Source organism: Xenopus laevis, chromosome 7L (genome assembly GCF_017654675.1).
Source record: "Xenopus laevis strain J_2021 chromosome 7L, Xenopus_laevis_v10.1, whole genome shotgun sequence".
Taxonomy (NCBI): domain Eukaryota; kingdom Metazoa; phylum Chordata; class Amphibia; order Anura; family Pipidae; genus Xenopus; species Xenopus laevis.
This window is the reverse complement of record NC_054383.1, coordinates 22,497,649-22,510,683: the sequence shown is the minus strand read 5'-3', so window position 1 is coordinate 22,510,683 and position 13,035 is coordinate 22,497,649. Positions and strand designations below refer to the sequence as shown.

At 38.9% G+C, this 13,035-nt stretch overlaps 1 protein-coding gene across 3 annotated transcripts in view; it reads right to left on the bottom strand.

The window, feature by feature from the left end:
* cfap46.L (cilia and flagella associated protein 46 L homeolog) overlaps positions 1–5,335 on the bottom strand; it is a 134,416-nt gene extending 129,081 nt beyond the window's left edge. For 2 of the 3 annotated variants that reach the window (XM_018225210.2, XM_041568660.1), the window contains exons 1-2: positions 4,908–5,335; positions 1,398–1,476 (exon numbers count right to left, since the gene is read on the bottom strand). In XM_018225210.2, coding sequence (XP_018080699.1) covers positions 1,398–1,446 — 49 coding nt within the window. In that variant the 5' untranslated portion in view covers positions 1,447–1,476; positions 4,908–5,335. Of the gene's footprint in view, positions 1–1,397; positions 1,477–4,456; positions 4,501–4,907 lie in introns of all 3 variants that reach the window. The other variant, XM_018225209.2, reaches the window with a different exon arrangement.
* Between the last annotated feature and the right edge of the window lie 7,700 nt (positions 5,336–13,035).

The window sequence follows — 13,035 nt, the reverse complement described above, 5'->3', positions numbered from 1 at the left end:
TGCTTTTAAAAATCACTAGCGACTAATCTCCCCATGTGCCCCTACCCTTAAGGTAACGGCACATGGGCAGATTTGGGGAGATCAGTCCTCCCGGCAACTAATCGCCCCTTCTTCAGGGTGACAATCTCCCCAATCTACATAGAGACGAAAAATTCACCAGACACTCAACAGCACGTGAAGGGGGGCGGACCCCTGCGTGTTTATTCAAGTCTTGTGATGTAACGTTTCGGGAGCGGGCCCCTTCGTCAGCCGTTTCGTCAGGCCCGCCACCGAAACGTTACATCACAAGACTTGAATAAACACGCAGGGGTCCACCCCGCTTCACTTGCTGTTGAGTGTCTGGTGAATTTTTCGTCTCTATGTATATTGGAGAGGTGCCGACCTCTTTTCCGGACACCACGCTATTTGACTGGAGAGGCTGGGGAATCAGGAATCCTTTTTGTGAATCTCCCCAATCTGCCTTCCCCTACCTTCCAGCTGGCTATAATGAAAAATCACCAACGGGATGGCACTTGCGGCGCTTCATTTTCCGAAGTTGCCTCACTTAATGATTTTTCATTATAGCTGGCGAGAAGGTAGGGGAAGGCAGTTCAGGGAGATTGTCGCCCCGAAGAAGAGGCGATTAGTCACCGGGGCGACTAATCTCCCTGAATCTGCCCGTGTGTGTCCTTGCCCTAAAGCAGGAAAACCCTTGTTTTTTTACTGCTTGGGTGCTATTCTCATGTCTGCCACGACCCATGTTGAGGTATAATTCAATGGGAAGGGAGAAACAATAGCCGTCTTCTATTGGCTCCTTCTCAAAGTTTAGGATCAGGCACAATGCACTGAGATGGCTGCCTCCACACCAATATTACAACTAAAAAAATACATTTGTTGGTTAAAGAATAACATTTTAAAAAATCGAGTGAATTGTTTGCAATGTAAACAATGTAATTTAGAAATAAAAAGTAAAACCAAAAAACCATGACAGAATCCCTTTAATGTTGTCAGTAAAGGAGCTAGGGATGCTACATTTTCTTTTAAGCTTTCTTCCCAATTAATAACAAGAAACATCAATTTGACAGGCCAGGCTGGCAAAATACTGGCCAGGCTGCAACCTGTGGTATTGTTGTGCACTTCAACTGGAAGTGATGCGTCTTTAACAAACGTGTATATTGATTAAACCAGTTTCAAATGCTCCTGTAAGAGGGCTTCATAAAATGTCATTGAGTTGAGAACCAAGACAACCAACTCATTCATTTCTGTTTTAGGAATGCTTTCTTTTGTTTTGTTTTAATGTAATCACGATTTTGCTCTAAGCAATGTACTGATGTACGTTTAGATCAGACTATGCAACTGCAAGCCTACCTAATTTAATTCAACAGCACATAAACAGTACAGACAGTTAATGACAGTACCTTGCTGATTCTCTGCTGCAGAGAGGTGCTCTCTTATAATGAAATCCATAATGGCTTTTGTACTTGAAGCTTTAATGTACTGAAAAAATTGAAAAGGAAACAGTTTCTATTGGATTTGTCTGCAAATTGGTAATTCTTTCCTGATACAATGTAGAGTTTTCATTGGGCCCAGAGGTACAACATTCTTGCAACACTGATTTGGCTTTTACACCAAGGTGTCTAAGCAGTATACCAACCAATGGAACCTGTTATCCAGAATGCTTAGGATAACGGATCTTTCCGTAATTTGGATAATCGTACGTTACATCTACTAGAAAATCATGTGAACATTAAATAAACCCAATAGGCTGGTTTTACTTCCATTAAGGATTCGTTCCATTAAGTGATTTAACTTTTCCTTCTCCCTTAAGAAACTTTTCACAGTATTTGTTGCTTTTCTTGCAGATTTCCAGGATTCTTGTAAATACATCAAATATAGACCACAGGGATTTCAGCACAGCAAGGCTGTAGTTAGAGCTTGAAAGGGTTGTTCGTCTTTGAGTTAATTTTTAGTATGATGTAGAGAGTGATATTTTGAGATAATTTGCAATTGGTTTTCATTTTTTATTATTTTTGGTTATTGAGTTATTTAGCTTTTAATTCAGCAGCTCTCCAGTTTGCAATTTCAGCAATCTGGTTGCTAGGGTCCAAATCCCCCTAGCAACCGTGCACTGATTTAAATAAGAGATTGGAATATGAATAGGAGAGGCCTGAATAGAAAGAGTAATAAAAAGTAGCAATACATGTATAGCCTTACAGAGCATTTGATTTTAGATGGGGTCAGTGACCCCCTCTTGGAAGTCAAAAGGCAAATCATTTAAGAACTATAAAAAATAAACAATGAAGACCAAATGAAAAGTTGCTTAGGACTGGCCATTCTATAACATACTAAAAGTTAATTTAAAGGTGAACCACCCCTTTAAGGATTCCAGGCTGTGGCACAACATTGCTTTCTTGGCAGGGTTGTCAGGTTGGCAGTTTTCCAGCCAAATTGGGCTACTAATTTAAAGCCCAGGCAGGTTTTGAAAGTACAAACTAGCCAAGGTACGTATTTGGGCTACTTTTTGGGCCTAGTTTGTTCTTTTGGAAACCAGCCAAAGGTTTTTTCTTCCCAAAATGTGCCAAGCCTGCTTTTCCAGTGCATGTTGGGTAACGTAGTTTTTGTTCAACAATTTGCCAACTGCCAAGTTTAATGTAAGGCTACAATACCCAGCATGCTATGGGACTACGTTGTGTAGAAGTTGGAATTTACCAGATTTGGGCTCTGTACCTCAGTATCCAGTCCCTCTTAAAGGGGTTGTACACCTTTGAGATATCTTTTAGTATGATGTAGAGAGTGATATTCTGAGATAATTTGCAATTGGTTTTAATTTTTTATTATTAAAGGTTTTTGAGTTATTTAGCTTTTTATTCAGTAGCTCTTCAATTTGCATTTAAGCAATCTGGTAATGAGGGCCAAAATTACCCTAGCAGCCATGCATTAATTTGAATAAGAGACTGGAATATGTATAGGAGAGAATAGAAGAATCAGTAATAAAAAATAGTAATAACAATACATTTGTAGCCTTACAGAGCATGTGTTTTTTTAGAAGGGAGTCAGCGACACCCATTTGAAAGCTGCAAAGAATCAGAAGAAAAAGACAAATAACTATAAAAAATAAATAATGAAAACCAATTGAAAAGTTGCTTAGAATTTGTCATTCTATAACAGAATAAAAGTTACTTTAAAGGTGAACCACCCCTTTGAGCATTCTCGCATTTTCCATCGACTTTCCCTGAATTTCAGACAATTTGGGGGGCAACAATCTGCTGGCCACTAAAATGTCTAGAGGTTAACCTGTTTTACATATATTTATTTATTATGGGCTCCATATACCTCCTGGGCCCCCTTCTGTAGTTACACCCCTAGTGGGCGAAAATGTGCCATTTTGCTTCATGGGAAAATATGGGAAACCGTAAACATTTTAAAAAAGGCCATATTTTGACATATATTCAATTATTTTTTTTACTCCATGCATTGTGCTATTTTTGGGCTACTTTTGAAGTGCCTCTTGGCTAGTTTTGGGCTGATTTTGTTTTTAGTTTCCTGTGCACCCTCCCCATCCCCTTCCGGGAACTCTCCCACCCATGCCCATGAGCCAATGGATTTGACAGAATGATAGCAGGCAGCAGGGTGGGTGCTGGGGTGATATGGGTCCTTTGCAGGCTCTGCTAATAGGTAGTTGGGCAGTCCCAAATATTTAAAGAAAGTTAGAAAGCTCAGATATTTGATTCAGCTCTGAGTTCAGTTGTTGTGAAACTAGAACTCCCAGAAACCCACATGGAGTGCTGATAGTTGCAGCTTGAGGTTGAATACCTTTGCTGAATATATAGTGAATAAAGTACCCCCTCTTGTAAAATATAAGGTAAAAAGTTACCGAGGAGTTTCATGACCGTTTTTATACAGGTTATGGAACTCCGAGGTGACTTCTAATATCCTCATATTTTGCAACTGGGGGTACTTTATTTATTATAATACACATGTTTTAGTGAGTCATGTGACAGAAATGACATCAGAACTCACAGTTTATAACTGATGACATCAGAATGCACCGTTTATAACCGATGACATCAGAACTCACTGTTTATAACTGATGACATCAGAACTTACCGTTTATAAGTACAGTATATAATTTACAAGATATTCATGGCTTTTGTGTATTATAAGACAAATAACTAACAAATGTTACACAAATACACATTTTCTTTCAAGGGGACCCTGTGGTGCTGGGGACCCAGGGAAATGCTCTCTATACCTGGCTCCTACACTAAAACCAGCTCTGAAGACATTTCAGGAAAGGTTTATTATTATTATCATCAATATTACTATAATGAGTGAGAATATCAGAACAAATTGGCAGATGGAGTCTGTTGCAGCACAAAATAAATCATTTCCAATGTGTCAGCACTGTAACTGTTTTAAAACAAAGAAGAGAATACGAAATGAAATTAAAATACACGAAGCAAAAAGTCGTACTCACACCCCATTCAACTCGTCCCAGCAGTAAACCACGAACACGGTTGCCTAGCAACGAGACGCACAGACGGGTGCCGCGCGGGACAAAAAAAAACAAGAGAATGAAACGCGTTCTCGAATTCTACTGTTTCTCTTCAGCGCTTCACTGAGAGATTCGGCAGCACTGACACCTCCCTAGTTTTAACTCTTTCATCTTCTAAAGTGCATATAATTGATGGGCCCCGGCCCCCGGTGATCCTTATCGTCCTAGAAGGTTATGAAACGGTGTTAGGGGCATGCTGGGAATTGTAGTTTATGAATGAGCGGGTGTTCCCAGTCCCACTCGCGTCTCATTTAAAGGGATAGTAATACGGCTGATGTAGTTAATAGTGAAATAGTAAGAGACGGCCGGGTGGTTATTGCCTGGCTGCTGCTTCTAAACGGACCAAAATAAAAAGAATATTACTTTGACTTACGTGTAAAAATAATTTCTGTGTACTAGAAGATTTATCGCATCATGTCTGTTTTCAACCACTTATCACACGTCGAAGACTCGAAACAAGGCCCCTCCAGTCAGTTGTGCACAATGAAGCCTTTGGAAAATGGCATCTGAGGCGATTTTGGGCTTTTTGTTGGCAGGCAAGTTCCAGCTTGGCAGGCTACACATTACTTCAACTGCCCCCATTGCAAGTGCACTCTCTGGTTTAGGCATTCCATAGAAATGAATGGCGGTAAAACAACCGCCAAGGCCGGGGCTGGTATTACAAATTTACTGCAATGTAGCTGCCGGTAAATTTGTAATATCCCTAACTAAAGCCCTTGGCCTGCCCCAATCTGCACAAAATCTACCTTTTTTTCTGCACCTGGCCAATTGCACGCCGCCCCCTTTGACGCCAATTTGATGTCTTGCCCTGCCCCCTTTGATGCCACGTCCAATTGCACGCCACGACTCCGCCCCCTTTGCAGTCACTCCCCACCCCCTTTGACGTCACATCCTGCCTGATTTTACCGCCCCCAGCACCGGCCGGTGCAAATTTTATTGAAAGGTGGCAACCATAGCCCTAGGGCCCAACAATCGGATCAGAATGGAGGCCATACGGGTGGTCGGATCGAGGGACTGCATCAACAAACAGATGCAGCTGCCATCCAACGGGATTTTTTACCCTTCCCGATCGACATCTCCCCGACTTTCAGCCAGATATCGACTGGGGAAGCCCGTCGGAGGGCCCCACACACGGGCCAATAAGCTGCCGACTCGGTCTGGGGCCCTTAGTTGAATTTGTGTTGGGACTGAGTCACATCTATTTAATCAACAGTCTGAAACCCCTTATCCAACCTGGACTATTACCCATTTGGACCTGCTATTTAATCAAACACGCAACTGCCTTATCTACAACCCAAACCACTACCTGCTAGCCACCATGAACCCGTAAGTGATGTCACTGCAAAACAGGAAGTGATATTAATGCAAACCTGAAGTGACATAATCAGAAGGACGAGGTAGTAAAGGAGACAGGGTTGTAATGACTGGGGCCTGAAATCTGACCTGACTACTTGCACCCAACACAACATCCCCATTTATCTGAGGCTGAAGGAGAAATATATAAATATATCAAGCAATGTAGGAAATTGCAACATAGAGTTGACACTTGACAGCCTTATTTAGGGAGCTGAACAGAGCAAAAACTAGAGGATGGAAAAATCAATTTTAAACTTACATTAAAAAAATAATAAATATAAGATGGTGTTATTTCTGGTTACTACCTGACAACAAGTGGACTGGAAAAAAGTATTTGGAAGGATTTTTGGATTTTTTTTACAGTCTTTAAAGTACAAATCTGTTTATATTTAATAAAGCCAGTTAAAAACAATAACTTTTGTTATCTGAAGCAAATCATTTTGAAAATGAAAACTTGCAACAAGTTGCAACCAAAAGTTTCTTTGTTTGTGACAGTGATGTGTACAAATCCTTCATGCATTGCTAGAAACTGTTCTATTAAAGTCTCCGTGAGAGCAAACCCACATTTCATTTCACTGTTTAACATTCCTGACAGTTCAGGCTCGCACTGTTATTTTTGGTATAAACTGTGTGCCATATTGTGCAACATCTGTCAGCCCCAGAGCCAATTATTTCAAGCTAAGAGGTGGCAAAATCATCAGAAAATAAAAGTGATAAAACAGAGCTGAGTACCTTAATGCAATTTGTCTCTTATTCTTGATTTTTCAAGTAAATACAGGTATGGGACCTTTTATCCAGAATGTTCGGGACCTGGGGTTTTCTGGATAAGGGGTCTCTCTGTAATTTGAAACTCCATCCCATAAGTCTGCTAGAAAATCCTTTAAACATTTAGGGGCAGATTTATTAAAGGTCGAGTTGTATTTATCCCGAAAGGTTTGTTGGTTTTATTTAGTCAAAACTCAAATTTTCAGGTTAAAAAATAAAAAAGTTGAATTTTTCTGAGTTAAAAAGAAAAAACTGAAATCTTTTCCAGTTATAAGAAAACTAAATTTTTTCAAGATTTATTATACCCCGAAGCTGAAAATAGCCTGAATCCGCAAATACTTAAGCTAAAACCAAGTCATGTAGAAGTATATGGCAGAGGTCCCTTGAACCATGTCAAGATGTTAAAAGCCTTCATGATGTTCGAGTTTTTTTCGGTGGGTTTCACTCGAAAGCTCGATCAATTTGAGGGATTTGAGTTTTTTTCTGTGGAAAACTTGATCAATTCAAGTTTTCGGGTTGTTTGACTCAAATTCAATGATTCGAGTTCTTTTCCATTCGAGTTTTTTCTTAAATCAGAAAAAATTCAAGTTGTAAGTTCATTTGAGGTATAAAAAAAACTCATAAAGCTCTAAAATTCACCTTTTATTTTAATTAACCCCCTTATTAACCCCAATAGGATTGCTTTGCCTGAGAAAGAATATAGCTAACCCTCAGGTTCTCTGTAACCGCATAATTAGGGGGGTAAGTATCAAAATCCTAATTTTTCTCATGTTTTAAATAAAAAAAAGTCTGACCAAACTAGAATCCATGATTTACCCATATACCCAAACAGCTCATGTGTAAAACCCTGCTTCATGTAAATGAACTATTATCATAATAATATACTTTTCTAGTAGTATGTGCCATTGGGTAAAATGGCAATTTTCTATTTATGATTACCCAATGGCACATACTACTAGAAAAGTATATTATTATGATAATGGTTCATTTACATGAAGCAGGGTTTTACACATGAGCTGTTTTACTCAGTATCTTTTAATAGAGACCTACATTGTTTGGGGGGTATAGTTTTCCTTTAAGCTGAAAATAGCTTGAATCCGCAAATACTCAAGCTAAAACCCCTCAACTTTTTTGGATTGTCGCACAAATAACAATTGTGAGATTGCACAAAAAATCTGAATTTTTTCAAATATGACGCATGAAAAGTCTGAATTTTTCGTGATATCGTGGTATCCTCGGGGTATAATAAATTTTGAAAAATGTGAGGTTTTTTTCACTAAAAATTAGAATTTTATAGTAAAAAAAACCTGTTTTTTTTTAGTTTTTTGCAATTGGACTTTAATAAATAACCACTAATTGTTAGGACCCTGCCAGTGTATTTTAGATTGCTGTGGGTACAGTGTCAGGGCAATTTTGAGTGTTTTGCTGACTGTCCACAGAGCTAGAAATTATGCAGATGGCATCGCTGTCTCAATCGTCCCAAATGCCATTTTGCTTATTATAACATACTTTAACCCCATAACTATATCTCCTGTACACTTGTCTGTATGTTTTTTTTTATTTAAGCATTGAAAATTTCTGTTCTCTTAACATCTGCTTTTCATATTGACCTTTTACAGCAGATATGTAACTGCTTTTGAAAGGAGCATCTGTTTGTCCCTTTCTGCACTGACGGTTATGTCTCAAACAATAAAGGCTGTGAAAATATAAAATACAGACCATGGATTTTATCCCGTTTCCAAGAAATCATCCAAGCCACTTTAAAGATGGCTCTACACGGGCCGATAACAGCTGCCGACAGACCAATGGCCACCTTAAGGGTAAAACGAGAGATTTTGGTCATATCTGATCTTGCAATCCAACACCAACGCAATAGCACGAGATTTGTAGGATGCTATGAAATCTGATCCCCCTATAGCTAGAATGTAGAGTTGAATAAGATAAAGTTGAATGGTGTAGTTTGTTCATGCATCTACATCCGACATTCAATGTATTTCAATGGGAAAAAAAGTTGTCAAATAAAGACATGGCATACTGCGTTCGCCTCCAACAGTCGTGTTGTGTCAGATGGAAAATTTTCCCTGTAGTTTACACATCAAATTTTTAAAGCAGTCCCATTATAGTTTGACCCATGCGACTACATCTACCGTATATACTCGCGTATAAGCCGAGTTTTTCAGCACCCAAAATGTGCTGAAAAACTCTACCTCGGCTTATACGCGGGTCATACGCAGAAGGCTGCAAAACAGGCAGACCTGTTTTTGTCTGGCTGTCCCGGAATTGTCCCGTATCCCGTCGGCGGCGGTGGAGGGAGGCTACAAGTGCGCTACATGTAGTGGTGCAGGCAGCTGACGTCCGTGACCATCCATGACGAACACTGCTGTTCTATAAAGTGATCTACGGTAGGAAGTACACGCTGCGATGCACGCCCACAAATTCGCACAGCAGGAAGTTTGCGCTCCCAGCCCGCTGGGTGAGGAGTCTGGGGCCTGTGCGTCATTGGAGCGTTCGGTTGCTATGGCGACCTGGTTTCTGTGATTTGCTTCAGATTTTCACTTGGTGCTTTTGTTTGGAGCTAGCGAGAGAGTTGCTTACTGCTGCCGTTTGAAAAAAAGAGCAAGGTGTGTAGTTGCTATTTAATATAACTATACATAACTATACATGAACAAACCCCCACAAAGTTTTTACCGCACAATAAAAACGAGTTCCTGGCAGTCCAATGGTGGTTTTTTAAAGTCACTGAATGGTATAAAATTTGTCTTAAGTGATTTTGAAACTACACTACAACTCCCACAATGCACTTACAGCCGCATTATGTGGTAGAGATACCGGGAGATGGAGTTACACCTTAAGAAAAAGACAGTTATTCTATATAAATCCACTTATATTAATATCCCTGACTTGTGTGGAGTTGTTGTGTCCCATGTTCAAAGTTATTTTCTTCAGTCCCTTTATTATTATTATTATTAATTAGTACAGCAATAAAATGGAGCCAATATTATACAAGTGACTAGAACTTTCTTTGTTCTATTTTTCCGTATTGCTTTTATTTTATTATGTTCTCCTGCTCTTCTCTCCCTCTTCTATTTCCTCTCAGTTCTTTGTCCTGCCATTGCTTTCCTTTCATCCTCCTCCTCCTCCCTCTCTCCCACCCTTCCCCTCTCCCCTCACCCTTTTTGTGAGCTCTGGGGGTATTTATTAATAGAGTGCCAAGTCTCCCAGTCCATCATTTCTCAGCCTAGGCTTATACGCGAGTCAATAAGTTTACCCAATTTTTCTAGTTAAAATTAGGTACCTCGGCTTATACGCGGGTCGGCTTATACACGAGTATATACGGTAACTTGTACGATAGTTTTTGTCGATTCAACACAATCCTACAAAATCTCCGGTGCAGTTTAGCTCTTGAAGGCATTAATAAAACCTGCCATCACATCACCCAGCAGGGCATTCCACAACTTCTATGGCCTCACTGTGAAGAACCATCTTGTCCAGTCTCTCCAGTCCCGTTAGTTTTGTGCATTATGAACCTCACATTCTAAAGGGCCTATTTACAAACATTCAAATTTCAATTTTTTCACAAAACATACTTTTTCTCAAAAAATGTGTGTTTTTGTTATTTCTTTAAAAACATTAAAACCAAAAAAAACTCATACAAAACTTCTCCAAGCAAAAGCAGTCTAGGTCCCAGAGAAGTCAATGGGAGCTGCTCTGATCCTATTGGACTTTTTTGGAGCCATTCAGACTTTTAGAGGTTTTCGAACTGGTTTTTCTTGTAATTGTTGAGAAAAACTTGAATTTTTAGAGGTCTTAGAGATACAGGTAAGGGATCTGTTATCTGGAAACCTGTTATTTAGAAAACTCTGAATTACGGAAAGGCTGTCTTCCTTAGACTCCATTTTATACAAATACTAAATTTTTTTAAAAATTGATTATCTTTTTCTTTGTAATAATAAAACAATACTTTGTACTTGATCCAATCTAAGATATAATAAATCTTTATTGGAAGCCAAGCCAGCCTATTTGGTTTATTTAATGTTTACATGATTTTCCAGTAGACTTAAGGTATGAAGATCCAAATTACTGAAAAATCCATGATCTGGAAAATCCCAGGTCCTGGGCATTCTGAATAACAGGTCTCATACCTGTATATGTATTTTTTTGGTGGTTGTTCAGCAGTTTTTCCATTTGTCTTTTTTTATTTTTGGATATTTAAATAATTTTCATGGCATCATGGTTTTAGAGAAACAGAGATTAATTGTGGTTTCAAAAACTCTAATACCGCTAAAATTCGACCTTTAATAAATGGGCCTCTCAGAATGAGTGTGCCCGATCCCTATGTTGTGTTGGCAGGTAGAGCAAGCATTAGCTTCTGCTGTATGAAAATTAGAAAATAATATTCAGAATTTTGGTTTAAAAATGTATAATGCTGTTACACAGATACCCTAAACTGTCACACTGAGATAAAAAGAATGCTACAGTAACAATACTCGTCCTTCACAAAAGCCTGGGCTGATGTTGAAGTGTTGTGCATGTCCTCTGTTACACATTTCACACAAGTATGCCATTTAAGAGCTTTTTGAAGTTTTGCATATTTTAATGTTATGCTATAACCACACCTCATAGCTGGGGAAGATAAAAAACCTTTTAACTTTACACTTTAAAATATTAATTTGTTTTCATTAAAAATTTGTGCAAATCTATTTGAGGAAAAGTCAGCCGGCTAAGGCACAATCTGAGCTGCAGTTAATGAAATTGTGCAGGCGGCACATAAAATGGTTATGTGTTATGGTTTTCTTCATCTAAAACCATCTGTAACAGAGACCTTTGGGCATTGCTCGGCTGTGGTTTACTTGGACACACAATAAAGTGAACTTTTAATATTAATCGGAAATGTTTTAAGCACTGCTTAAAAAATCAGGTTAATTGAATTATAAAGCATATAGGCTGTAAGCAACTGCACCCTAGGTATGTGCCGATCCTCCCTACTTCTGTCTCTGAACTTTGTTGACATTTTTGCAGAAAAGTCACATTGACAAATTGCCATGAATTGTCATAATAACCTCTCCAGGGTAGGTGCTACTATAGGGATGGGTTGACCTTTTAGACTATAACTCGGCCAGTCTGCCATACTGACAATGATTATTCTAGAGGACAATGGAAAGTTAAAGCACCATGTACAGCAGGTTATTGTGAGTAGTATGGTGTACTTGTGAGATCACTAACAGTGCTTTAATTGCCGGGGGTGGAGGACCCTCAGCAGATTCCAGATGAAAGGAAACATTTGTAGTAATTTAAAGTTCACCATGCTAGTTTTTGCTTTTGGTTACATTCCTGTGTACAAGATTAGCAATGCAATTACAATCTGGCATTTAATCCACGGCCAACTTGAAATCAAGTGTTTGATGTCCAGTTTTTATCCTCATTTATAAAGTGCGGGGTACAGTGCAAAGTGCAAAACAGGGTGCAAAATGCACTTGACTGCAGTGTGCTCATCGGAACATAGACTGAAGAAGCCAGGGATGGACTGGGGCATCAGGGTCCCACTGGGACCTCAACTTCAAGGGAACTCAATGCAGTGAGTCTAAACTTGATCTGCTCCCTCCACCCTGCACACTACTATTGAAACATATCAGCAGTGATAATGAAAACAAATGTCTAATTGGTTGCTATAGTACAAAATAATACAAAACCCCTGATATAGTGTTGAAAATCATTTCAGTGGATAATACTGTTCCTACTATTAAGTCTCATGGAAGACATCTAACTACAGTACCTGTATCCAAGATGGAATATGTATAATTCTAAAATGTAACATCAACCTCAATAGCACAACTCACACTAATGGATAAAGATCTGATTTTGTGCTTTGGCTCAGAGCCGCAGCTCAGCTACTTCAGACAGGTACACAGTTCATGCATTAAGGGTTTATTTTACCCAACTATCTCCACCGTTGATACCAAGACTGTTGTGCCTTCCTGGGAAATAAACATAGTGAGGTCACATTGTATATATATCACAAACAATTGGTTTTATTGCTAAAGCCTCTATATTTATATGGCTTTCAGGTTGTGTTTGCATCCTCGTTATTTATTGCATGCCATAGCTTGCAGGATTAGTGCAGAAAGAATATCAGCCTGTGGGTGTTTCCGTATACTTACAATATTTACTTTACAGTATTGTGATCTGCCATCTTCCTTAATATCAAGTCCACCATCTGTCATTTGTTTTTAACATAAGATCTTTTATAAGTTTTATTTCAATTCCAGTTGATTTTAGTGTTCCTTAAGGTCAACTGCTCTCTGTAAAATTGGAAGATTATGTGTACTGTAACGCTAGAACTTATAAGTGAAAAATAATTCTATGGGGGTTATTAATCTGAA